General features: G+C 32.8%; 1 protein-coding gene across 5 annotated transcripts; it reads left to right on the top strand.

The window, feature by feature from the left end:
• The first annotated feature begins 958 nt into the window (after positions 1–958).
• On the top strand, positions 959–24128 carry LOC117688064 (heavy metal-binding protein HIP). Of its 5 annotated transcripts, XR_010713169.1 has the most exons (7): positions 959–1196; positions 3504–7442; positions 7753–7834; positions 7944–8049; positions 13886–19565; positions 22644–22746; positions 23696–23903. XR_010713169.1 is itself a non-coding variant. In XM_034465732.2 (4 exons), exons 1-4 carry the CDS (start codon positions 7426–7428, stop codon positions 12614–12616), a joined length of 270 nt encoding a protein of 89 aa, XP_034321623.2. In that variant the 5' UTR covers positions 7297–7425; the 3' UTR covers positions 12617–13516. The 5 variants fall into 5 exon arrangements, 4 of the variants coding, with proteins under 4 accessions (XP_034321623.2, XP_034321621.2, XP_034321622.2 ...); XM_034465732.2 differs by lacking the exons at positions 959–1196; positions 13886–19565; positions 22644–22746; positions 23696–23903 and adding an exon at positions 12552–13516 and having other exon boundaries at positions 7297–7442; XM_034465730.2 differs by lacking the exons at positions 959–1196; positions 22644–22746; positions 23696–23903 and having other exon boundaries at positions 7299–7442; positions 13886–16094.
• The last annotated feature ends 2856 nt before the right edge of the window (positions 24129–26984 follow it).

Raw genomic sequence — 26984 nt, 5'->3', positions numbered from 1 at the left:
CTAGATATTATGCAAATCTTTCTTACCTAGACCGAAACGGCAAAACGCTCAATAATGCAGTGCACTCTGCTGTTGAAATATATATGAAATAGATAGTGAAGAGTTAAATGTTTATCCAATACGGTTGTATACGCACGGAAATCGTTCAAAAAGTCCTTATTTATTGACAAATAATGAATTTTGTACATATTGGTTTTCATCAAATGGAACCCCCCCTTTTCCAAATTGCTGGATCCGCCTCTGGAGCTGATATTACAATTATTGACTATTCGTCTATATAGAGTTATATAGTGAGAATATACTACTGAATATAACAATTCATTATATTTTATCTCTACGGGACTCAAAATCAGTTCTCTATATCCGTAAATTCGTTATAGCCGAATTCGTTATAACTAAAATTTTGCAAGGATTTGTTAAGATTTTTACCGGGGATTACAAAAAAGGTCGGTGTATCCGACAATTCGATATATTCGTGTTCGTACTAAACGAGTATTAATGTATTTCTGGTGTGATTCACCAATTTTCAGGCCATAGTAACAAAAATATCTCATTTGTGACATAACGAGAAAACTTATTCAAAAATGTTCTATAACCAGTTATTTCATCGGATGAAAATGTTGTATTATAGGGGGTGCAACACCAAGCTATATGGGAAGATAGCGCCACCGCATCACCGAGGTTTTGTAATAAAATTTGCCAATGGAGTGGACCAAGCGAAGTTGTTGAGTATTGGACTATTGCTCGACTAAATCACCGATTAATGTACTAGTATCTTAGAGTCAATTTGACGTCCCTAAAATATACCATGATAAATCACGAGATCTTATATAAAATTAAATGTGAGGTGGTTTACATATAATATTTCCTTTAAAGGACAAATATATACGACAAAAACTGAACTATTCTACATTTACCTGTGCATTTTATATGCATCAGTGACAATAACGTGGTTTTTAAAAAGGGTACTTTCGTTTTGCGGTTTTCTGAAAATTAAATGGAAAATTCACATTTTTCGCAAGAAAAACGCAATTAGCAGCTTTCAAAACGGTGATCTTAGTGTGCTCACTCCATGTAAGATAACTTGCCGTAAACAAACCTGTTGATGGTGATAAATTTAGTGCTTTTCTTCGATCTTGGAAGTCTGTCATCTTGGTCAAAGACTTTACATCGTTAAGATCAAATATTTAGCAATGGTAAGACTATATTTTTAGCTTTCATTTAATTACTATTGTTTGTCTCAAGATATTTATGCAACACATTTGGTCGATTTTAAATATATATATATATATATATATATATATATATATATATATATATATATATATATATATATATATATATATATATATATATACATACCTGTGAAAGAAAAGCAATTAAATTCGATGAAAGGGAAAATGTTCAAGATATTTTCATTGACACATCATTTTTCACTCGAAAAAAATCACACGATTGAAAATAAAGTCACTCGGAATACCTCGAGCAATTTTTCAATTTTATCATCCGGGCTTACCGCAATACAAAATCCAAATAGACATCACATTTTTTAGCCTTGTGTTGAAACCTGATAAGCTTACTGGGCGTTTAAACTGAGACATCTTGGACATTTTTCATACTTTTGAATAAACATCATTTGAACCCTGAGCTTTTAATAAATAATAAGAAATCGCGTCGGAACGGGGGGGGGGGGGGGGTGCAAGCCCCCCTTTTTTGCAAAGTTAGACCTAACCATTATGCACATAGCATCCGGGAGGGGCCAGCCTTTTTTTTCATGTCAAGATCTCTGATAATTAGTCTACCCCCCCCCCCCCCCCACACACACACACACACACTTTCTATTTGCGTCCGACGCCTTTGGTAATTAAGCAAGATATAAATCGAGGATATCTTGGGACAGAGTATTTATAGTATTCGTCAACAGACGCAGTAACACTCCGGTATCTCGAAGTGATTAAAAATAAATCGTTCTGTAGACCAACGAACCTGGAATACCCTGATTAAAGTTTACATGTACATTTATTTGCACACAATTGCAAAATGTATTTCTATGATACACTTAGAAAGACTGTTATTTCTGGAAAAAAAATAAGAAACACGCTACAAATTGTGAATTACGGTCATAAGACTTTTTTTCTTCTAAAAGATACCTTTATGATTTTTTTAAAATGCAGAATTCAGGTAAAATAAATATATATATTTTCCTACTAGGATATCTCCTTTTGATTATCATTCTACCAATGGACTTCGACAGCCTTTTTAGACAAATATACAAAATAAATGAAGAGTCAATACCTCCATAATTGCTTTATTGTTTCAAAAGAGAAATGATACAATTTCTTTTTTAAGGAAATTTAAATCAAATGCATTCCTTAAGTATAATACATGAATATACTGTATATGATTATTTAAAGAATTCGTAAGCTGTTCGAACTTGTTTCTAATTCTTTTGTATACATGTATGTTGTATACAATAATAATGTTCGATTTAATTCATATAAACACATCTATTACATGTTTAGTCAATATGCGTTGGATATCACTCATGTAATAAATCTTTGATATTACACTGTGTATTCTAACAACGAATCTGTGACTTAATAAAAAGTTAATTTTATCGTTAAGGTCACTTGGGTGCGTAGGTTTATACATATATATGAACTTGCTGCTTTGAATAAACAAGCAAAACCGTACCTCCAGTTTGAATTTACTTTTTGCAACTGAAATACTGAAATTTGTTGCATTGTGAAATACCTTTGGCACAATATGGATTGTTTTATGGATACTTTGGCACAATATGAATGGTTTTATGGATACTCAATGGAGTTGTATTTATAACTTAGAGACAATTAAGCAGCTGTAGTCTGTACATTGAATACTTAATGTAATCATATTAATGTAAATTAATAAAGATATAACTCGTGTAAATTTTTTGTTTGTTTTAATTTTATTGCCCTCCCTCATAGGTTTAGTATTTTTAAGGTTATGTTAATCGTAAATCGGATAATAAACCTTGGTGAGCCTTACAGTGAACAATGTAACAAAATTATACTGCTCAAATGTTAAGATTTAAAGTTGTAAATCGTTTAAATTTTAATAGTTTGTTTGGGTTTTTTTTCATATATATTAATGTTTTTGGAAAGAATTAATAAATGACGTAGTAAAATATGCACAAAAAAAACAACAATACATCATGGTTTGCAATGGTATTTGATTGACTTAGATCGAAAAGGTAACAAAAACACTTTTCAAACATGTAGTGTTATAATTGTGAAACAATTAACAATGATCTAAAGTATTGATACATGTACGTTTCCCACATGTTAATGTATATCTTCATTCTATCATAGAATTCCCGTTTTGTTTTCAATATGTTAATTAATTTTATTGCATGCACAATTCTGTTGCACCTTGAGGGCACCTAATTGGTCTATAAATATTCAACTGTAATGTTAAAGTTTGTATTTTAATACAGCACAAAATAAATATTTCTTTATTTCCAGGCGTTAACTCAAGCTCAATCTTTATCGTCGGAAGTTTACAGAACAGTAGATACCATTTCTTTGGGTCAGCGACGTTACATTTTTGATATGATTACCCATGCACCAGGGCACGTGAGTTTATCAATGATCAACCCAGATTTATACGACGATAGCAATCTTTCCTATAAGCAGAAAAAAGTAATTATTGCATTACCAACTGGATGCTATATAGCATATTCAGGATTATTATTTTATGGGTTCGAAAATATGATCGTTACTTGTGGTTCTTATGATGAATTCAAAATGGGAATAACCGTGAATAATATATTATGGACACAAAACACCCCAGAAGCAAACACATATTCATGGAAACCACACGGAATAGCTGTAAGCAAACATCATCTGCTAGTTTGCCTATGGAACCAGAAATTCAGACAACAAAGCATTGGAAAAGTTATGAAAATAAGAACACAGAAAAATAAAGTGCCAAATAATCGTACATGCATTGAAATACAGTCGGATAAAAACACCCCCCTGTACGTTTGTCCGACCTACATTGTAGAGAACGGTAATGGAGACATCTGTGTCTCTGACGTCAGAGCCGTGGTTGTCACGGACGCCGGCGGCATGTTGAGATTCCGTTACCAAGGGAACTCCAGTAAAAGCAATTTTGATCCGTATGGCATATGTTGCGATTCGTTGTGCAACATTATCGTTGCTGATATGAAGAACGGAAACATTCACATGGTTGACAAAGACGGTGAATTTCTTCACCATGTGACCTACGAAGGAATCAGAATGCCTCGGGCTCTTTCCATTGACAGTAATGACCATCTGTACGTAGGAGAATGGGACTCAGATTCCATCAAAATCATTTCACGTTAAATGGGATATGTTTTATTAACATGTTTTGTGAACCTAGTAGTTTAGTTATGATTCTCTGTGTTTCATAGTAGTTTGTTGACTTTAGCAATATGATAATTTTGTAAAGTCTTTTATTCTTTATCTATGTAATGTATCAATCTTATTAAAATTCGACCTGTTCCCCGTTTTTGACTCGTCGCTCGACAGGTACACGTATCGATAATAGGGGAGCTGGTGAGAGTTTTAATTCTAAAAAAACATTGGCATAATTTAATCTAATTTAGATAACTATTTCTTTTTTCGTGAAAGAGCTGTTTGACGTTTATCCTAAACACATATTTTTAAAATATCAGTCTGTCAAAAATCTTTGTATTTTAACCTAAACAGTAGATAAACACCATATATTCAATTTATTTAGTACATAGAAAAGTAACTAAAATATACGACATGTTGCAACATTGACTCATCAACTATTTCCACACAATACCAAACAAATATTTAGTACCAGTACTTCATAAAATTTAGACAATTTAGACAAAGTGTGATTCATGTAGGTTCTCCGGTTATTATGATATTTTACGCACTATAGTTTTTTATGGTATATGTAAAATTAAAATTGAATTTATGAAAGGTTACTATAGAAAACAGTTAAAGATAATCTGTTTTAGCATACGTATACACATTTCTTTAGATACGTAATAAGATATACCCGATAAGTTTATAGTTTTTAATGAAATATTGATCATTTGATGTACACATGCAGCTCTTCACTGTATGTTTGTGTTTTAGCATGGGGAAACCTATGGTTTTGTTTTTTTAACCCATTGATATGTTCACATGAACCACTTACTGATTGAATTATTTTCCTGTACAGCCAACATGGTGACACCCTCTGTGTGTTCGATTGGTTGGGTGTGTGAACTGACAGTTTTTATCAAACTGTTGTTATATTTTCCCCTAGCACCCATTTGCAAGATACATGTCATTTACATGTCAAAAAATTTAAAAAATGTCAAAAAAATCACATAGCTGTTGTACACGGAATATGGAATACACTGTTATATATATGAAAGTTATAGTAATATTTTGAAGAATAAACAAATAGTTAATTATAATTGGATAATTAAAATTTTTGATTAAATAAACCATTCTCCACAAACTACTGTAGATTGGCAAATAATCACGATGGTTTTAATTTCACTATGTTCGCGATTTAATATTTCCCCGCGAAATTAAACCCATTGTAAATAGCATCATTAGTTTTCAAAAACGTTTAAATGCTAATAATCTAATCAATTGATTTTTAAGCAGCGTGAAATTAAAACCATCGCGATTGGTACTTTAATAGTAATCGTGAAATTGCAACTCCGTAGAATTAAAACGATTTACATTATCTGAGCTTATTGAGCAAACTATGGCTTCAATTTTTCTTTAGTAAACTTTTCTTACATGTGTAGCAATAAACCTTTATTACCTGCATATGGAGTTTTTTTTCTCAATTAATTTCTTCACGCAAGGGCATGCTCTACGTTTGAACAGTTTATAAGGCGAGGCAAGCTACTGCCAAACAAGTTGATAAAAAAGTCTATCAACGACTATCAACTGTTTCGACTGAAATCATCTTTTCGTAAGTTCTGTGGTGGACCTTGTCAGCAAATACAATCTACACGACGCGGTTTCACACTTCTTGTTCGACAATAATTAATCAGCCAATTGTCTTCTGGTTTTTCCGTCTTTCCCAATAACGACAGAGTACACGCTCGCTCTCTCTCTCTCTCTCTCTCTCTCTCTCTCTCTCTCTCGCTCTCGCTCTCTCTCAGAATATCGTAATGTTTAAGACTAGTATGTATACAATGTATAAAACATTTCATATTTACAATCAAAATAATACCACCAAGTTTTAGAAATCGGCCATGAAAGGTTTTTCGATAACCAAAGGATTGGAGCAAGGCTATGAATCGGAAAATAGATTAAACAATTATTTGTAATGGATTTCTAAAAAAAAAAAACACCGCTAAATTTAAGTATACATTATTTAGTCCACTACTAAAAATCAAGCATAGTATTGAACTTATCTGGTCAGCAACAATCTCAAACCGTCCCCATCAAGTGACAGTGGTCAATTGAGCCTTACGTAAAGAAGTCGCACGTGTAGTATCACGTTTTAGGGTCTGTACGAGTCTATACGTATAATGTGTCGTCGGTATATAGAGTTATAGAGTCATTAAACAGCTCGTCTTACAAACTTTTGCCTCCTCTTGGGACAATAACATCTTCTCGTTCTCAAAAGTCCGTAGTAAAGTTCAGTAAATTTATTATAAAAAAACGAGAAAACTTTATGATTCATGATCGATTTCTTTTCAATTTTGTGGTGGACATCTGACTAGTCAAGTTATTGTTTCAATTTTGGATCTAAAATCTATCACACGTATTAACAAAGTAGGTTTTTCAAATTGTCAAACTAAAAATATTTTATTTATTGCATTGTGAATGAGGTATTGAATTCTTCATGAACATGTTTTGATCTACTGCACTTTAATACATGTTTTACTGTTGGTATGTTCCCAACGATACCTAAAATAGTTATTGGTTATATAAATTGTAAACGCACAGAAACAATTCATTTAGTTAAAACATATTTTATTTCTAATCAATTTGGCACACGCTTCTAAAACTATAGTCGCCTCTTTCCTACTTATATTGATGATAAAAAGAATGTCGCATGCAAAATGGCGTGCCGGAGATATAATGAAATACATTTTATGTTCATGTAACAAAATATATAGTTTCAAGTAACATAAAACGAGTTGAAAAAATTATATCAATTTTAAAAAAAATTGCGCAATGTTTAAGCGTCATTCTAACGATTACGCTTAATGTCAATATTCTATATTATTCAGACATGGCTGGTATCTTTTTGTCATATTAAAACTTTTGTTATATTTTATGTAAAACATTGCAACATTTGGCATCAACATCTGCAGGGGGAAACAATTGAAGTATTTTTGTGCAATGGTATATAAGTTACCGTTCTTTGCTGAATTGGTGTAGTGAAGTTGTAAGTCCTCACCGGATAACAATGATGAAAACTTTTGGGTAAGTAAATGTATGATTGTTGAGTGCTTCCTGCTATATAATGTTAAAAAGATGTTGAGTAAATGTATATGTTGGGAACCACGTGTTATTGTAATTTTTTTTTTATCCTTTTTTTTGGTAAGTAAAGTATCAGCAATTGTTATACTATATACTATTATAATAATCCACTTACCTTTATTTGGTTTTTTTTTATAATAAATGTTTTTTTGCGATTTGTAAGAAATCCTTTTTTATTTTAAGTTCTGGATTTTTTTTATTAACCAACTATTGAAAAACATTAACGGGGTTTAAACTGATTATTTTTTTTCAGAAGAATCGTTACCATTTTCTGCTTTGCTTGTGTGGTGTGTATGGTATCAGGTAACCACGGAGGGAGATCAGATGAAACTAAGGTATTGATTTCAAACTTGACCGACTAAACTTGCTATCATAAGATATTTCTTTAAGATTTCAAAACAAAAAAATCTGAAAGTTAAGTTCATGAATGATTTTTTCTTCTAGGTTGTACAACGCAAAAGACGTGATTATGACTATCATCTGCTTCATATGATGACAAACCTCCAAAGACAAATTAGAGCTGTTGAAAAAGAGATGAAAAAGAGACAGAGTAAGATAAATTGACACAGCCAGTTTATTTTTGTTTTTTCTTGGTATTGTGTGTGGTTTTTTGGAGGGGGTCGTTCTGTTTTGGGGTTTTTTTTTGTTATTGGTTTTGTTTTGCAAAAATTGTTTTGTTTTATTTTGTTTCTTTTTTGTCTTTTTTGGTTTGGTTTTGTCTTGGTTTTTTGTTTTGTTTTGCTTTGTTTTGTTTGTTTGTTTTTAGCTCACCTGAGCCAAAGGCTCAAGTGAGCTTTTCTGGTCACAATTTGTCCGTTGTCTGTCGTTGTCGGCGTTGTCGTCGTCGTCGTTGTAAACTTTTCACATTTTCATCTTCTTCTCAAGAACCACTGGGCACCAAACTGGAAACCAAATTTGGCACAAAGCACCACTAGGTGAAGGGGATTCAAGTTTGTCAAATGAAGGGCCACGCCCTCTTTAAAGGGGAGATGATTGAGAATTATTGAAAATTTGTTGGTACGTTTCAAAAATCTTCTTCCCAAAAACTATTCGGCCTGAAAAGCTTAAACTTGTGTGGAGGCATCCTCAGGTAGTGTAGATTCAAGTTTGTTCAAATCATGGTCCCCGGGGGTAGAGAGGGGCCACAATGGGGGATCAAGTTTTACATAGGAATATATAGAGAAAATGTTTAAAACTCTTCTTCTTAAAAACTATTAGGCCAGAAAAGCTCATTAAAGTGGATGCATCCTCGGGTAGTGTAGATTCAAGTTTGTTCAAATCATAGTCCCTGGTGGTATGGTGAGGCCACAATGGAGGAATGGATTTTTACATTGGAATATATAAAGAAAATCTTTAAAAATCTTTTTCTTAAAAACTATTAGGCCAGGAAAGCTCAAATTAAAATGGAAGCATCCTCAGGTAGTGTAGAAACAAGTTTGTTCAAATCATGGTCCCTGTGGGTAGGGTGGGGCCACAAAAGGGGGATCAAGTTTTACAAAGGAATATATAGAGACAATCTTTAAAAATCTTCTTCTCAAAAACTATTAGGCCAGAAAAGCTAAAAAAAAAATGGAAGCATCCTCAGGTAATGTAGATTCAAGTTTGTTCAAATCATGGTCCCCGGGGGTAGGGTGGGGCCACAATAGGGGGATCATGTTTTACATAGTAATATATAGAGAAAATGTTTAAAAATCTTCTTCTCAAAAACTATTAGGCCAGAAAAGCTCAAATTAAAATGGAAGCATCCTCAGGTAGTGTAGATTCAAGTTTGTTCAAATCGTGGTCTCCAGGGTTAGGGTGGGGCCAGAATTGGGGGATCAAGTTTTACATAGGAATATATAGAGAAAATCTTTTTTTCAAAACCTATTAAGCCAGAAAAGCTCAAATTAAGATGGAAGCATCCTCAGATAGTGTTGATTCAAGTTTGTTCAAATCATGGTCCCTGGGGGAAGGGTGGGGCCACAATAGGGGGATCAAGTTTTACATAGGAATATATAAAGACAATCTTTAAAAATCTTCTTCGCAAAAACTATGAGGTCAGGAAAGCTCAAATTTGAGTGGAAGCATCCTCAGATAGTGTAGATTCAAGTTTGTTCAAATCATGGTCTCTGGGGGTAGGGTGGGGCCACAATTAGGGGATAAATTTTTATACAGGAATATATAGAGAAATTTAAAAAAAAATTCTTTAAAAAACTATTTGGCCAAGAAAGCTCAAATTGGCATGTAACCATCCTCAGATAATGTAGATTCAAGTTTGTTCAAATCATGGTCCCTGGGAGTAGGCGGGGCCACAATGGGGAATCAATTTTTATATGTAGAGAAAATCTTTAAAAATTTTCTTCTCAATACTATTAGGCCAGGAAAGACCAAATTTGAGTGGAAGCATCCCCAGATCGTATAGATTCAAGTTTGTTTAAACAATAGTCCAGGGGTATGATGAGGCCACAATTGGGGATGGATTTTTACATAGAGAAAATCTTTAAAAATCTTCTTTTTAAAGACTGTTTAGCCAGAAAAAGCTTAAACTTGTGTAAAGGCATCTTTGGGTAGTGTAAATTCAAGTTTGCAAAATCACAGTCCCTAGAGATAGGGCAGGGCCATGATGGCGGTTTGAATTTTTACATAGGAATATATAGAGAAAATATTTAAAAATCTGGGAAAGTTTTCGGTCCAAAACTCAGTACTTAGTGTGAAAGCACAGGTTATACAGATTTAAGTTTGATGAAACCATGATTCCCAAGAGAAAAGTGGGGCCACGAAATGGGGGGGGGGGTATATAGGAATAAAGACAAATCTTCTTACAGGTACAACAACAAAAAGGGCTTGGTATTTACCAAAAAAAAGAGATGGATAAAAATTGGCAGATTTTCAATTTTTTTTAGCAAGATCTATTGTATTTAGTTGTCAAGATATTTTGATACTGTAATGCTAATTTGATCAGAATTAAGGCAATTGCTGCTCAGGTGAGCGATGTGGCCCCTGAGCCTCTTGTTTTTTTTTTTGTTGTTTTTTTTTTTTGCTTTTGTTTGCACTTGAATGCAATGTACTTATATACTGAATCGAAACGGTACATTCCATGTACTAAAATTCGGGATTTTCATAACCTGGAGTTAGCGTTCGTAACACGAGTTATCTCTCCATTAGAATAGGTATAGTGCTTTGTAACCAGCATAAACAAATGGTTGAAACGAACCATTTTCGTCTTGTTTAATCGGTTATTGGTGTAAACTGTCAATGTAGAAAGACGATTGTGCAATTAAAGGATGCTGTTATACTAAAATACTAATTAAAAAATCAGTAGGAAATTTGACCAGTGCGATTAATTGTACCATATCCAGACACATACCATGGTCCGGTTTTTGGATTGGAAGGGTAGGGCTCATATAAAGAACTTGACAAACCCCCAAAAAAGAGAAAGTTACAACTCCTCAAATCGTGAAAATCCTAATCCGTGTGTGTGTGTGTGGGGGGGGGGGGGGTGTTAGTGTACTTTTCTGTACTGCATACCTTAAATCAAAACATCATTTCCTTCATTTCACAGATTCACAGTATATTTACTTGCTCCGAAAAGGTAAAAGGGGGGGGGGCAAATTCATGTTTATTCACTTTTTTTATATGTCAATTCATGAAAAATATCTGCTGCAAGAAGTTGGGAGGGTAGTCCCCCCCCCCCCCCCCATTGATGCCACGCGCCTGCCATCTACCAATTAATAATGTAGTTGCTGGCGGTGAAGTGCGTGGTTTCAGGAGAGCGCTGTTGATACATGTACATTGTATTATACAGAGAAGTGGACATGCAAAGCAATCCTAAAGACATGGATGGTTTTGTCTGTCTACCTATCAAAAGTGAATGTTTCAATTTATCAGTAGGTCGAAGTACAAAGATAGGCACTGATCATTGGCGGACCTTATACTATACTTCGTCTTGATGGATTTCTTTAGATAAATGAATGACTAATTTCAATTTCATCATCATGGGAATTTAAGAGATAATGGATAAAAACATGCAACTTAGCTTTTGAGCAATCTTTCGCATACACCGCTTGCAATCATGTTTTCATTTAAAGTTGCGTTCCGATTTTGATCGACAACATTCACGTTTATATATATATATATATATATATATATATATATATATATATATATATATATATATATATATATATATATATATATATCAATGATTATTCCCTAAAATGGTGTTTGCTATAGATGGTACGTGAATAAAGTACAATTCAATTATATAAATGGCACTGAGATAAATGATAAAATGAATAATGGTACTAAAAGTAAAACAAACAAACTACAAAAAATGTGTTTAAGCTGTCTCCTCAAAGACTAAAAACAAAACAGATCTCTTAAATTAAACCAAAGAGAAATTTTAATTTCGATGAAATCTATATTTTAAAGCACTGAGCCCTATTTTCAACGCTGTCATTTCTCTTAACCCTATAATACCGGTAGTTATGTCATACAACGAATCTGTTTTGTTGAGAAATTCAAATGAGTGTCATTGATTAAACACCCTGCATGACAGGTACAACTGCCTGCTCGAATTGATGACCATCCGTGCCTGGTAAGATACCAATACCCGCTGCATGCGTGTATACATGTACATTTTTTTCTTCATGAAAGCTTGGCATTTCGAACGAATGCATCTCAACAGGCGAGCGCAAACATCGTATTTTGAAAGAGTGCGCGGGGGGTTGGGGGGTTGGAAGAGCAGACCGACCGAAAATCAAGACGAAAAACAATTAATAAATTAAATTAATCACTTCACAAATTACCAAAATCCCAGTCTGTGAAGTTGTTGGTGGTGGTGGTGGGGGGGGGGGGGGGCGGTCGTATGTATGTATCTTTGAATTAAATCAGAATTTTATATATATATATATATACTCTCCCTTTGGCCCATATTGTTTTTGCGCTGTCCTCAGAAGAAAAAAAATTAGGGACAGTTCATTAAGAATTTTTATTTCTATATTTGATTTTCAACTCCAGCACTCTCTAACGTTAATATTTACATGTATAACATTTTTCATTTCTGCGTAACAGGTGGGTTCATCTTATCAGAGAAACCACTATACCACCAACCATCCGTTAGCTCACAAAAGGAGTAATTGTCCCAGAAATAAGAATCCAAATGTATTTCACTCGCAATGTTTGCCGTTAAAAGCATAACTATGTACATCACGTTATACATTGTAATCAAACACATTTTTTGCATTCATTTTAATTTTTTTTAGATAACTTTTGATGTTTTTCTGTTTGGTAATTTAAATATTATCAAATGTTTTTGCTGTAAGAAAGTCGTTATTAATTAACGTCGTATATGTAAACTCCCGCACTGCTTTCTCATCTTTGATTAACCTAAGTACTGCATACCTGAGGGGAATATAACTCTTTCAGTAACGATAACTCTAGTTTATGAGAAGACCGAATAGTGTTTTAAAGAAGACAACACCTAGGATGATTTTGATTTAGTTGATATACAAATGTATACGATCATTCATTTTTTGGGAGTTGATTTTAATCAACTCTCCTATGCAGTTTCTCAGGCAAACCGAAAGTGAAACAGTGTTTGGACCTATGCACAAATCAACACCGCTGATAACATTTAGTTCTAATCAATAAATTCGATGTAATGAGTTCTTAAGCATTGTTATTCAAGGAAACCCATTTATAGATACCTTGTAAATGGTCAGATTTTAAATGGTACGATCAATTTAGATATTTTTTGAAGTCGTATATTTTATGTATTCCTACGCCAGAGTGCAATATAGTCTCGTTCAACCAGACGCTCGGCTGTCTCCGTAAATCTTCGACAAGCATAGAGACTCTCTTGCTTGTCGGAGATTAAAGGATACAGCTGAGAGTCTGGTTGAACGAGAGTAGAGCTCAATTTTGCTTGGATCCATACAATTTCTCATAACTATTTCGATTACTAATACGTAGTTTAATGGAATAATTCTTTGAATATTACACAACATGATTGATATTGGATTTTCACGAAATTCCTGTAGGATTCATATTATAAAAATTTGCGTAATTCAAATATCTATAGGAATTTACTTGCCATGCAAAATATCATATCGTTGATTTTAAAATAAATAACAATCGATAAAATCAACTCCCGTCAGTACTTCAGTACTTTGATTATGATTTTTTGCTAAATTTATTGTTGAATTGAAATGACCATATTTTATTATTGAATCTAAATATGTTTAAAGTTCTTATAACTCCTCTCCTTAATACATTTAGTATATATAGTGCCAAACAAATTGACATTTTGTTGACAGTACAAACAAGCACACAATTTGATTGTTAAACATGTATTTCATGATCCAGGCTATTTTATTTGCTCACCTCCTGACTCCCTGTATTTACAGAAGAGGTAGCGTTCACTGTTGTACACGATGGAACCGGTCAACGAATAACACACCAATCACAGGTCGTGAAATACAACCAGGTCAAATTCAACATAGGCGGTGGGTACCACAAGTACAGCGGCTGTTTTGTTGCCCCTGTCAAAGGAACATACGTGTTCTTTTTTTCATTGGAACCATATCCAGGCACCAAATCTTCATTTGTGATCACTGTTAACGACCGGGGAATGCTAGAAGGAGTTTCAGGAGCAATCGATAATGAGTATAACATGAGTAGTAATATGGTTATTGTATCCCTCCGCAAAGGAGACCACGTGAATGTCAAGACTCACCCTACCTGGAGTGTCGATCCACGACAACGTTTAAGGTATAGCGGAAACAGCTTCTCGGGATTTCTTCTCTATCCGAGATAATTTTAAAGCCCGAGAATATCTTCTCTATGTCAGAGTTAATTTCATTGCTAAAAATTATGTATAATTAAAGATTTTAGCAATTACCATTGATTGGTTGAATTTTATTTTTTATTATATATTTCGGCTAAGCATTGATTAAGGACAACACGACTCAGTGGAAGTACCGTACCGTTCAAAGTCCTATGGACGGGGATATCTATTTTGATGTGTAACTATGCATAGTAATAAGACAGGCAGACATCTCTCTCTCTCTCTCTCTCTCTCTCTCTCTCTCTCTCTCTCTCTCTCTCTCTCTCTCTCTCTCTCTCTCTCTCTCTCTCTCTCCACACTGTACACATGTTAATGCAATTCTAATACATTATTGTTTAGGTATGATTTTGAAGTCGGTAAAACATTAAAATGTAATTAATTTTTGAGCGACTATCAAAACGACGTCTGTCCAGTGGAAAAATTCATTAGTATATTGAATTTTGAAACAAGATACATAAAGTCAATCTCCAATTTCATCGATATGCCGCCGTTAACCACAAACTAGTGTCTTTTACTAATTAACAATTTTTTATTGTCAATGATTCCTGGGCTCATTGAAAATAAAAAATTGTTAATTAGTAAAAGACACTAGTTTAAGGAATATCATGCCCTTTGTGTGTATAATCTTGTCTTTAAAACATATATCGAATTAAAATACGAAAACAAAAATATTTGCAAATCAATTCGCTAACAAAATCTTAATTACTATGACTAATTATGTCAATGCCTATTTGTTATAGCGAAAGCTTTTTCTTTGACGCCATTCGATTAATGCTTTACTTACCTCTTGCCCTTTATTTATTGTGTTGGTTTAACTCTTTTACAAACTTCCTTTTAAAGGCCGAACATTTTTACCGGGTGGTAAATCTCAGGTGAGGGCGGGGCTTAATTATTAGAGAGGTGAAAGCCTCCGGGGCTTGCAGTCTACCGTGGTCGTAAACGCTGCTAATCGCTATACACAGGAAGCAAATTAATACACAGGAAATAAAGAATTAGTCAGAATTGGTCTTAGTTTAAATATCTTATTGTTTTAATGACCATACGAAGCGATTTTATACGGAAATGGTATGTGTTGTCCGAATTTTCTCTAAGCACACGTGTGTAAAATTGAAAAAATGCAGTAAATTAATTCTGCTATAAAAGCATAACTCAGTACATTGTGTTTAGCGCTTGACATTGTTTAAAAACTTAATTTTAACAATTATAATAGTATAAGAAAACCATACGATCAGTATTAAAGAATGTGGAATATAAAGACAGCCATTATACGATCGACAATTAATGGAGTTCGTTTTCCATGGAGTGACGTTTACATGCACCAACTTCCAACTGAGTGAATTACCAGTAAATATAGCTTTAGTAGCACTAGCACAGTGTACGTTTGTTGTAAAAAGAAAATTTTATGTTTTGGAGCTGTCCATGCATTTTCGCGGAATTTATTCGGTCACACACATTCATTGACAAAATAATTCAAATATAAATTGTGCGTATTTTCAATCACTGAATAATTATTTTTCATAATCAGTTTTAATACTGGTAATGTTTAAAAATCAATTTTCAATTCCCCCTTTTTAATACATGACGGAAGATATCAAAGATAACGTTGTTAATTGCTAGTCAACAGAAATCAGCGGACCTGGCAAGATCACGCTCGGACGATCACGTCAATCAATTTGGGTGCTATTGTTTCAAACTTGATTGACAAGCGGCATCATTTTGAAGTTTGTACAGGTAAAAAAGGGGGCGTTTGTAAAATGTTCGGCCTTTAAGCAATTTTTTTATCATCATTAATACTTTCTAGATCATGCCATGTGTCTCAATTAAATAATATATAGAGGTAACTCCATCACACAGTCAAAATCCCATGAACATCGGGCTTTCAAATAATGACAAACGTAATGGATGAGAATTCAAAAAGGATATTTCATAGTGTAAATCTGAAATAGCAAGTTTTAGGAATAGTATAAAAGCAAGGCAACTGGCCTTTATAGTTTGAATCATTATTTAATTATGATTTCAATACAGTAATTGGTTGAACATCTGTAGTGACTATAACAGTAATATTTAAGTCAAAGTTTAAAAAATCTTGCTTTACTAATGGCTTTAATTAAATGCCAGTACATAATGAACGCAACAGCAGATTTTAAGGTTGTTACAAAATGTTGGAGTAATCGAATTATAACGCAAATAAAAAAAAATATTAGTTAAGCCATCTTTTCAAAACTTTGCATACAAATAGACATACATTCGATGTCTCAAATAAATTTTAAAAAAAAGTAGGGGTTACATCCATTAAAAAAATTGAGATACGGCGTGAAATAAGCTAAGAGCAATAAGGCAACAGTTGGGGTTATTTTTTTTTACTCCTATAAAATATAAGCTAAACATGCCAAAATATCAGTATGAATATCAAAATATTGTTCAAATACGTTTTTCAGATCAACTTGAATATATCGTAATACATAGATTATCTGGAAGTTTGGTCTGCGCTAAAAATTAGGTAGCTAAAGTAACAGTACTCTAATGCAATTGAGTTATAAAAATTGTTCATTTTCTTTTTGAAAACTTTCCGCCATAAAATATAGTCCCTTACTAATCTTTGTAAATATGTAATTTTTTCTTCAAATTTCATTCAATATGGTTTTTGGCCTTGTAAAAAAAAAAATACACAAATACATGTAGAATTGATATATGATGCAGAATGTTTAGATTAGAGGTGACATAAAATAGTTACCGAAACAGAGAGGAGCGAACCTCTTTAAACGGCAAAGTAAAGATGTAAAGTAAAGACGTAAAGCCACACAGGTTAGACCTCTACAGCGAAATACTGCTAAACTGATAGGAGGTCTGTGGCTTAGATAGGGGTTGTAAAGCCACACAGGTTAGACCTCTACAGCGAAATACTGCTAAACTGATAGGAGGTCTGTGGCTTAGATAGGGGTTGTAGGTATAGCGACGATGAAATAGAATTATGACGTGCAATGCCTTTTACGAGTACTGCTCCGCTTTAATTTGACTGCATACTTTGCAATAGGCATGGAAATTTCGAATTCTTTTTCATTTACCGGTGTAATATGAATGATTTTTGGAATAACGCATGTCGAATACAATTGTGATGACTTTGTAAATTTAAAGGTTTTTTTTAACTTTATACTTTTATTAAAAATTTGTCCAAATGGGATGGAAACTATAACTTGAGAGAGAAAATAAGTATGCATTTAAAATGTTTATTATGTCAATATCCGTCATCTTTTAAAGAAGCATATAATTTGAATAATGATTATACAAAAAGGATCCTACAGTTTGCTATAATATGTGATAACTTATAAATGATGTATAGAAAAGTGTTTCGCTCAGGCAGAGGATATTCATCTGTGTAATATTAGACCTAGTATGGTATAAAATTTCAATTAATTTAATTTCGATCTGATTAGCATTTTCAAAATGCGTAGGCTGTACAAAGACATCTGCTCTAATCTCTATACATACTTGCTGATATAGACTCTTAGTATTAGATTACGAATTGATATTGGTAAGTTGATTTTGACAATTTATAAATTTATCATTAAATTTCTTATTTCTTATTCGTTAATTAAACTCGATTTCATGTCCTTTTTGGGATGAAGATTTTTTTTAAGACTTAACTATACTCAATTGATCTTCTTTAAAAAAATTTAAATGGGTTTACTTTTTTTACAATTCATTTACTCTGAACCCTCCTCTCTAGCCTATTTTATTAAAATAAAATTGAAACACAAAATGTATGCCACATTCACTTTGGGTATAGTTTGTGTGTTTAGGAAATGCAAACGCAATGGAGCTCACTAAAAAACAATACATATACCCATACACAACACGTATACCTTCAATTAGAAATGATTAAGAAAATTCAACATTTTGTTTACAGTCATGTATATCGTTTTAAATGTAAATCAGAAAACAAACAAACAAAACAAACAAACAAAACAGTACAAAAATAAATAAATTTTAAAAAACAGGTTCTTAACTATACACCTCCTGCGCTGCAAATTCACCTTAAGTAGGACAAAAGGAATATACCCCAGAATTCCAACAATCAAAAAGTATTTTTTTTTTTTTAAAAATATAGAACTTAAGTAGCATTAATTTAGCTTGACCTGATTTTAGAATAATAAAAATAACAGAGATATCACTGTTCTCATATCATTAAAGCTTAACATTTACTGTATGCAGAGTGTTTTGTAATTCTTGATTTTATACTCTCTCAAACAGTTTCGCCCCGCCCTGAATTTGCCAAGACACTGTTGTGTTAAACGAAAAATAATTTAAGACTGTAAATCGCCCAGTCCTAGATTCGCTCGCTGACAACAAAAGCGAAAGGGGCGAATATACACCTGTATATAGTACGTTTTAGTCTTAAGATATCAAATAAATCAAATTTTGAATTTTAGTTTGGTCGTTTGGTTGATGTAAATCTAAATGTCTCATGATATTTTGAACTTATAATGTGTTTTGCAATTTAAACGTTGGGGAGGTGTCATTGGTTTACATCTATATTAATTTTGTTAACATACGAGTATGTTTGATATGAAGTCTGCATACCAACAGACAGTATCATAAACGCTTACCATGTTCTCCGCGACAGCACACTGAACTTTTCTCATTCTCGTGAATAATTCATGTCTTATTCTGATTGGGTCCTTTCCACCTCTTTGAAGAACATTGCACCTATAGCAATAGTGTTTACGCTTTCATTTATAAGCAACAGCATGTTTTAACGAAATGAATTTCCTTTTTCATAACCCTAGATACGGAAAGTTTCGCTCTTTTTGTGTTGAAATGAGGATGATAAGTACACATACAAACATAAACAAATGTGACATTTGGCGGCGTGGGTTTTTGACCATGCCTTGAGTGCAATTCATAGGCTAGGTTAACTGTGATTTTACATATGCTCTCAGTAGATAAACCATTGTTAAAATTATGAAGTATCAACGTATTTGAACGGTTGTCCTTTTTGTCAACATTTGATATTATTCAAACATAACTATAATGTATTTCTAATATGTTACCATTTATTGTATCTACTCAGAATCTTGATGTGCTGTAAATCTTTGCTACGTATTGCATCGATATGCAATAAAAAAAAAACCCCACAGTTGAAGTCTCCTTGTGTAATGGTATATAGTTAACCGTCCTTTGCTAAATTGGTACACTGAAGTTGTTATACCTCACTGCATAACAATGACAAAAACAATTGGGTAAGTACGAATTCTTCAATTTTTGATAATTAAAATTACCCGGTTCCTTTCAAAACACTTGCAGCTGTTATATCACTTAATATGTTCGCATTTCGTATTCCACAATCAATACAAATATTATACAAGATATACTAGTAATACATGACTTGTTTGTGTGTGTGTTTTTTAAATCAATGTGTTTGGGTTTGGTGATGTGTATAGTTTTGTGCTGTAACCAGATTTGTTAAGCATATGCTACCTAAAATTTGTTACTGTTGTTTTTCTTTAGAATCTTTACCTTTTTCTGCTTTTTGTTGGTGGTATCCAGTAACCTTGGAAAACAAATGAAAAGTGAGGTAATGAAATAGAAAAGTGAGGTAATGAATTAGAAAAGTGAGGTAATGAATTAGAAAAGTGAGGTAATGAAATAGAAAAGTGAGGTAATGAAATAGAAAAGAGAGGTAATGAAATAGAAAAGAAAGGTAATGAATTAGAAAAAGTGAGGTATTGAATTAGAAAAACAAGGTAATGAATTAGAAAAACAAGGTAATGAATTAGAAAAGTAAGGTAATGAATTAGAAAAGTGAGGTAATGAATTAGAAAAGTAAGGTAATGAATTAGAAAAGTGAGGTATTGAATTAGAAAAACAAGGTAATGAATTAGAAAAACAAGGTAATGAATTAGAAAAGTAAGGTAATGAAATAGAAAAGTGAGGTAATGAAATAGAAAAGAGAGGTAATGATATAGAAAAGTGAGGTAATGAAATAGAAAAGTGAGGTAATGAAATAGAAAAGTGAGGTAATGAAATAGAAAAGAAAGGTAATGAATTAGAAAAAGTGAGGTATTGAATTAGAAAAACAAGGTAATGAATTAGAAAAACAAGGTAATGAATTAGAAAAGTAGGGTAATGAATTAGAAAAGTGAGGTAATGAATTAGAAAAGTAAGGTAATGAATTAGAAAAGTGAGGTATTGAATTAGAAAAACAAGGTAATGAATTAGAAAAACAAGGTAATGAATTAGAAAAGTAAGGTAATGAATTAGAAAAGTGAGGTAATGAATTAGAAAAGTAAGGTAATGAATTAGAAAAGTGAGGTATTGAATTAGAAAAACAAGGTAATGAATTAGAAAAACAAGGTAATGAATTAGAAAAGTGAGGTAATGAATTAGAAAAGTGAAGTAATGAATTAGAAAAGTGAAGTAATGAATTAGAAAAACAAGGTAATGAAATAGAAAAGTGGGGTAATGAATTGGAAAAGTGAGGTAATGAATTAGAAAAGTGAGATTAATAGAATCATTCATGATATACTCGTGTGGGATAGTGAAAATCCACCATGGGGACAAGATTCACGGTCACAAAGATAGACCGTAAATCTTGGCCCTAAGGTGGAATTTCACTATCCCACACGAGTATATGATGAATGATTATTTTTCTCGCATTATATTACCTTAAACAAATGATGTTTGACAACTTTCTGTTATGACGTTCAAAAGATTACTTTCAGTTTATCCCACTGTGTGCTTCGAATAGTGCAAGTCAAAATGAGAGCATATAATTATAAAATTATTATAAATTGTAATTAATTAAACAAACAATTACTTAATTGATAATCTCAATCCACAATTTTGCCTTTTCCTACAGCAGACAACATTTGTTTACGTTTTAAAACGGCGTAGTAATACACAGTGTAAGACAGAAAAATCTCACACTGCTGTCTCACACCGGACAAACGGAACTCAAACCGGTGATAATGCGAGAAAATGAATTGGAAAAGTGAGGTAATGAATTAAAAAAGTGAGGTAATGTATTAGAAAAACAAGGTAATGAAATAGAAAAGTGAGGTAATGAATTAGAAGAGTGGGGTAATGAATTAGAAAAGTGAGGTAATGAATCAGAAAAGTGAGGTTATTAATTAGAAAAGTGAGAAAATGAATTAGAAAAACAAGGTCATGAAATAGAAAAGTGAGGTAATGAAATAGAAAAACAAGGTAATGAAATAGAAAAGTGAGGTAATGAATTAGAAAAGTTAGGTAATGAAATAGAAAAGTGAGGTAATGAATTAGAAAAGTTAGGTAATGAAATAGAAAAGTGAGGTAATGAATTAGAAAAGTGAGGTAATGAATTAGAAAAGTGAGATAATGAATTAGAAAAGTGAGGTAATGAAATAGAAAAGTGAGGTAATGAATCAGAAAAGTGAGGTAATGAATCAGAAAAGTGAGGTAATGAAATAGAAATTGAGGTAATGAATTAGAAAAGTGAGGTAATGAATTAGAAAAAGTGAGGTATTGAATTAGAAAAACAAGGTAATGAATTAGAAAAACAAGGTAATGAATTAGAAAAGTAAGGTAATGAATTAGAAAAGTGAGGTAATGAATTAGAAAAGTAAGGTAATGAATTAGAAAAGTGAGGTATTGAATTAGAAAAACAAGGTAATGAATTAGAAAAACAAGGTAATGAATTAGAAAAGTAAGGTAATGAAATAGAAAAGTGAGGTAATGAAATAGAAAAGAGAGGTAATGATATAGAAAAGTGAGGTAATGAATTAGAAAAGTGAGGTAATGAAATAGAAAAGAGAGGTAATGAATCAGAAAAGTGAGGTAATGAATCAGAAAAGTGAGGTAATGAAATAGAAAAGTGAGGTAATGAATTAGAAAAGTGAGGTAATGAATTAGAAAAGTGAGGTAATGAATTAGAAAAGTGAGGTAATGAAATAGAAAATTGAGGTAATGAATTAGAAAATTGAGGTAATGAATTAGAAAATTGAGGTAATGAATCAGAAAAGTGAGGTAATGAATTAGAAAAGTGTGGTAATGAATTAGAAAAGTGAGGTAATGAATCAGAAAAGTGAGGTAATGAATTAGAAAAGTGAGGTAATGAAATAGAAAAGTGGGGTAATGAATCAGAAAAGTGAGGTAATGAATTAGAAAAGTTAGGTAATGAATCAGAAAAGTGAGGAAATGAAATAGAAAAGTGAGGTAATGAATTAGAAAAGTAATATAATGAACAAGATTTGCAGAAAATTATGAATTTCGATATCAATGTGATACTAATCATATTAAAAGATTAACTAATTTCAGTGATTTGTTTGAAAATGTTTTAGGACAAATCATTGGATTTTACACTTCATTTGCTTAAAATGATCTCAAACCTCCAAAAAGAAATGAAAGATGTTCGACGGGAGATGAAAGATGTGCAGCTAAAGAGTAAGATACATTGACATTGTTATTCAATTATGCGTCACATTTCTAAATAAATGTTCTCTCAAGTTATAACCTAAAATCATTTTTATTAATAATATTTGTCAAAATTATATTTATGTATTGATCTTCGTAGTTATTTAAAAACATATTCTTGACAATATCTTGAATATAGATATACCATGTGCTTGTTACATATGGATAAGCCATGCGATTCTAATCTTAATTGTGCTATTTTTGCTAATCTGAGCCGAATGCTCAAGTGAGCTTTTCTGATCAAAATCTGTCCGTTGCCTGTCATCGCCAACGTTGTTGTCCTATTTATTTATTTTTTTGGCATTTTTATCTGCAAATTCATCGGTCAAATTTTAACAAAATTTGGCATAAAATAATTTTTGGTGAAGGGAATTCAAGTTTGTCAATTATGAAAGGCTAAGTTCTCTTAAAAGAAAGATTGTCATAAATTAATGAAAATATGTCGATATTTTTTCAAAAATCTGTTTAGAAAAACTGAAACTTCTCTAAAAGCATCAACAGGTAGTGTATTTTCAAAATTTGTTCAAAAACTGTAACTTGAGTTAAAGCACTCTCAGGTAATGTAGATTCAAAATTCTTCAAATCATCATCCCCAGGGATAAGTTGGGGCCTTAGAGGGACGGGGGGGGGGGGGGGGTTACATTGAAATATATAAAGAACAATGTGGCGACAATGTGGGTGAATTAATTAAAACAAATCTTTAAAAAAACAAAAACAAAAGGAGACCATTGTTTAAGTTAAGAATATGTTAATGAAAATTTGAAAGTCTTTCATAATAAAGAATATATATAGTATACTCTACTTATAGTCTATAGATTTTGAATTTAATATTCTAAAGACAGTTTCAAGTGCTTTTGTTGGTTATTGTTGCTTTGGTGAGCAATGCGGCCCATGGGCATCGTATTTATTGTATTTACAGAACATATTGCGTTCACTGTCACACACGATGGAACCGGTCAACGAATAACACATAAATCACAGGTCGTGAAATATAACCAGGTCCAGTTTAACATTGGCGGTGGATACCGGAAATACAGCGGCCATTTTGTTTCTCCCGTCAATGGAACATTCGTCTTCTTTCTTTCTTTGCAACCATTCCCAGGCTCGAAAGTCTCGTTTTTGATTACTGTAAACAACCGGGATAATGGTAGAAGCAGTTTCAGGGAAAATCCCGAATGAGTACAATATGAGCAGTAATATGGTCATTGTATCCCTCCGCCAAGGGGACCACGTGTGGGTCATGTCTCACCCTACCGGGAGTGTTGATCCACGACAACATTTACAGTACCAGGGAAACAGCTTCTCCGGATTTCTTCTTTACCACAGATAATTTCACTGCTGTAAATATGCATAATAAAAAGTTTATGCAATTTACTATCAACTGGTTGATTTTCAGATTGCTTTTTTTCATTTTTATTTTACGCTATAAAAAATCAAAGACTCAAAATCAAAGTCAAAGACTCCAAAAAAAAAAAACAAAAACAAAAACAAAAACAAAAACAAAAGTAAAAAAAAAACCCACACACACAAACATACCCAACACAAACATACCCAATACAAACATACCCTTCAAAAAATACATCTATTTATGTTTGGTTTATGTTGGGTCAATAATAAATATACAAGGCAAAAATCACAGGGGCATCGTATCCGCTCTACACTCTATGACATATATAAATGATACACGTGTATTACTTATACATGTCATAGGGTGCACGTGTAGAGCGGATACGATGCCCCTGTGCAAAAATACAGTAAGTTATGCACGGATGAAAAGGAAGTGTTAGTTTAAAAACTTATCAAGTGATGAAAATAGTCAAAATGCAGTCGCTTTCTTTCATGCATTGATGGAAAGGAACATCAAAGGGTTGGGTTGATTAAGGTGGTTCACTTCACCCACTACACCTTGAAATAGGTTTCTGTCAGCAGAAAATCATTGAGTTATGATAGATGACCTGATGCACAAGACGTATAAACGACGGCTGTTTGGAACTGTTTGAGACATTGAACAGGAGGAACGGTCATAACTAGACTCGAACTCGGCACCCTTCAATTTAAAACCCAACGCTCTACCGACTGAGATAAAGCGGGTCAACCCACTATATAGCTACTAGAAGCGTTGCAGTACTGAGTCTGTATATACACACTACTAAGTATTACAAATTTTACTCTTTCTCCCTTTGGACAAAAGATAAATCATTGAAATTTCACCAAAAAAAATAAACCAGAGTACCATTTATTAGCGTGATTTGTATAGTCAATGACATCATTAGACCATTCGATTCCTAGTAGGTTGACACACTTTCCTACGTCCACTGACCCGACGCAGTCACAAACTCATCACAACGTCATACATGTATTTACGCGTCTCCTTGCTCCTGTGTTTAAACATCTTGCAAACGAACGGAAAACATGGATTCTTCTTCATTCCATGTACATGTTAACTGAAACTAGTTAAAGTTGTCATCTCGAAAATACATACATGCAGTTAATGCATCATTACGAATTTTTCACAATGAAGTGTTCAAAAATAAGAATGATCATGCATGACTTATATAAACCAGTGTATATTTAATCTTTAGCCAAGGACACTTGAATAATATTGGCCAATGATCAAAAGCAATCGAGGTTATTAACTAACTTAGTGTGGTATTAGATAATAAGTGAAAGTGAATAAATTTTAATTTTCGCCAAACAGAGACATATTTGGGAAGAATAAAAAATCGTATTTGTCTGCTGTTAGGCAGGCATGTTGCAACGGAGAATGCATGGGAAGAGTCCGGCGTCCCTCTCCATTTATGTGAAAAGAAATAAAGTTGGTAATATAATAGAATAAAATATTTGAGTATGCTTCCCTCACAGATAAGCTTAAGGAATTTTAGGTTTATCGGGATTGCTGCAACTGTAGAAAATATTTCTTTATTCTATCGGGCTTGAGAAAAAGAAAACATCCCATGAAAGACCTTATGATGGTCTTAGGACAAGGTAAGTGATGTCCTAAAGTTTAGACAAAGCGATGGCGGGTCAAAAATTTGGGAAACCTCCGGGAGACAGACTTGAGACGAAGACATATCCTAAGTCGCGCCTAAAAGTAGTCCTATGGATGTGGCTTCTTCAACATGCTTGCCGTCCCAAAGTTTGTCAGTATTATGAGCGGAAAAGCGTACATGTATGTTCGCTGGAAAAGTAATCGAGAGAAACATTATAAAGGAAGAAAACGTCCCGGAGCCTACGAAAAAAATTCGTGTGAAATATACTTTTTAGGACGTTGATAAAATATGTATTTCTTTAGAAATTCCACAAAGAACAAAAAAAATATTGATAACATTTCTTTTATTTTTATTTGATTTGATTTAGTTTATTTCACCTTCTTATATCGTACATATATATACTTAATTGAAATCATAATTTCACAAAACATTTTATACTGTTAGGAGAAGAAAAGTAATCTGTATCTTAATTAAAACTGACTTTGCAAATTACATATTGCCTTTCATGCTAAAATAAATTGAAACTCATCGGCAATTGGGATACCATGCATTACACAAATTACAATAACGTTCACTCCTTTGAACACTACTCCACCTTCCTACTTCCACAGGAAGGTGATGATTTGTAGTTATAAATTTTACTAATATTTTCTCTTAATTTACCGAGTAATAAAAATAAGTAGCGTTCACATTAAGAACTTGTTTTATAAATTTTCTGTCTATCCCCTCTAAGTCGATTCCTGAATATCATTATGCCATTTTTTGTAAAAAATGTTCTCTTTACCTTTGGTTAATAGTTTGTCTTACCATACATTTGACAGCCTGCATTTGTCTAGAATGTTTTTTATGCAGGCACATATATATATATAATGTCGTTTTTGAAAGTAAAGGAATAGGGGCAGACTCATCCAAAAAAACAACTCTTGATAAGAATAGAAAAAAACCCCAAAATGATTAATAGTTGAATTGTTTTTCAATTCAAAAAATAGGAGGGGGCTATTCTGCCTGGCGCAGGCAGATAGCTAATCACGCACAACATGTTAAACAAAAGTCATTGTTGAAACTGTCCTGGAGACAAAACGCAAGGTGCTTTGGGGTCAGTGGATACTGATACTCTATGGCAATTCAGTTTTTGAGAGAAAAGTTTCTTGCGAGTTGACAGAAAAAGCCCCCACCCCTCGATGTTCACGAAAGGCATTTAAATTAACACAACACCAC

The sequence above is a fragment of the Magallana gigas genome, chromosome 1, assembly GCF_963853765.1.
Source record: "Magallana gigas chromosome 1, xbMagGiga1.1, whole genome shotgun sequence".
Classification (NCBI taxonomy): Eukaryota; Metazoa; Mollusca; class Bivalvia; order Ostreida; family Ostreidae; genus Magallana; species Magallana gigas.
Note: the sequence above shows the minus strand (reverse complement) of the source record. Positions and strands in the feature narration are given on the sequence as shown.

Bases quoted from the DNA above. Each gene is read 5' to 3' on its own strand.
- LOC117688064 (XM_034465730.2), top strand. The intron at 7,835-7,943 runs GTATTGATTTCA...TTTTTCTTCTAG, and splicing joins GGAGATCAGATGAAACTAAG to GTTGTACAACGCAAAAGACG. The intron at 8,050-13,885 runs GTAAGATAAATT...CTGTATTTACAG, and splicing joins AGAGATGAAAAAGAGACAGA to AAGAGGTAGCGTTCACTGTT.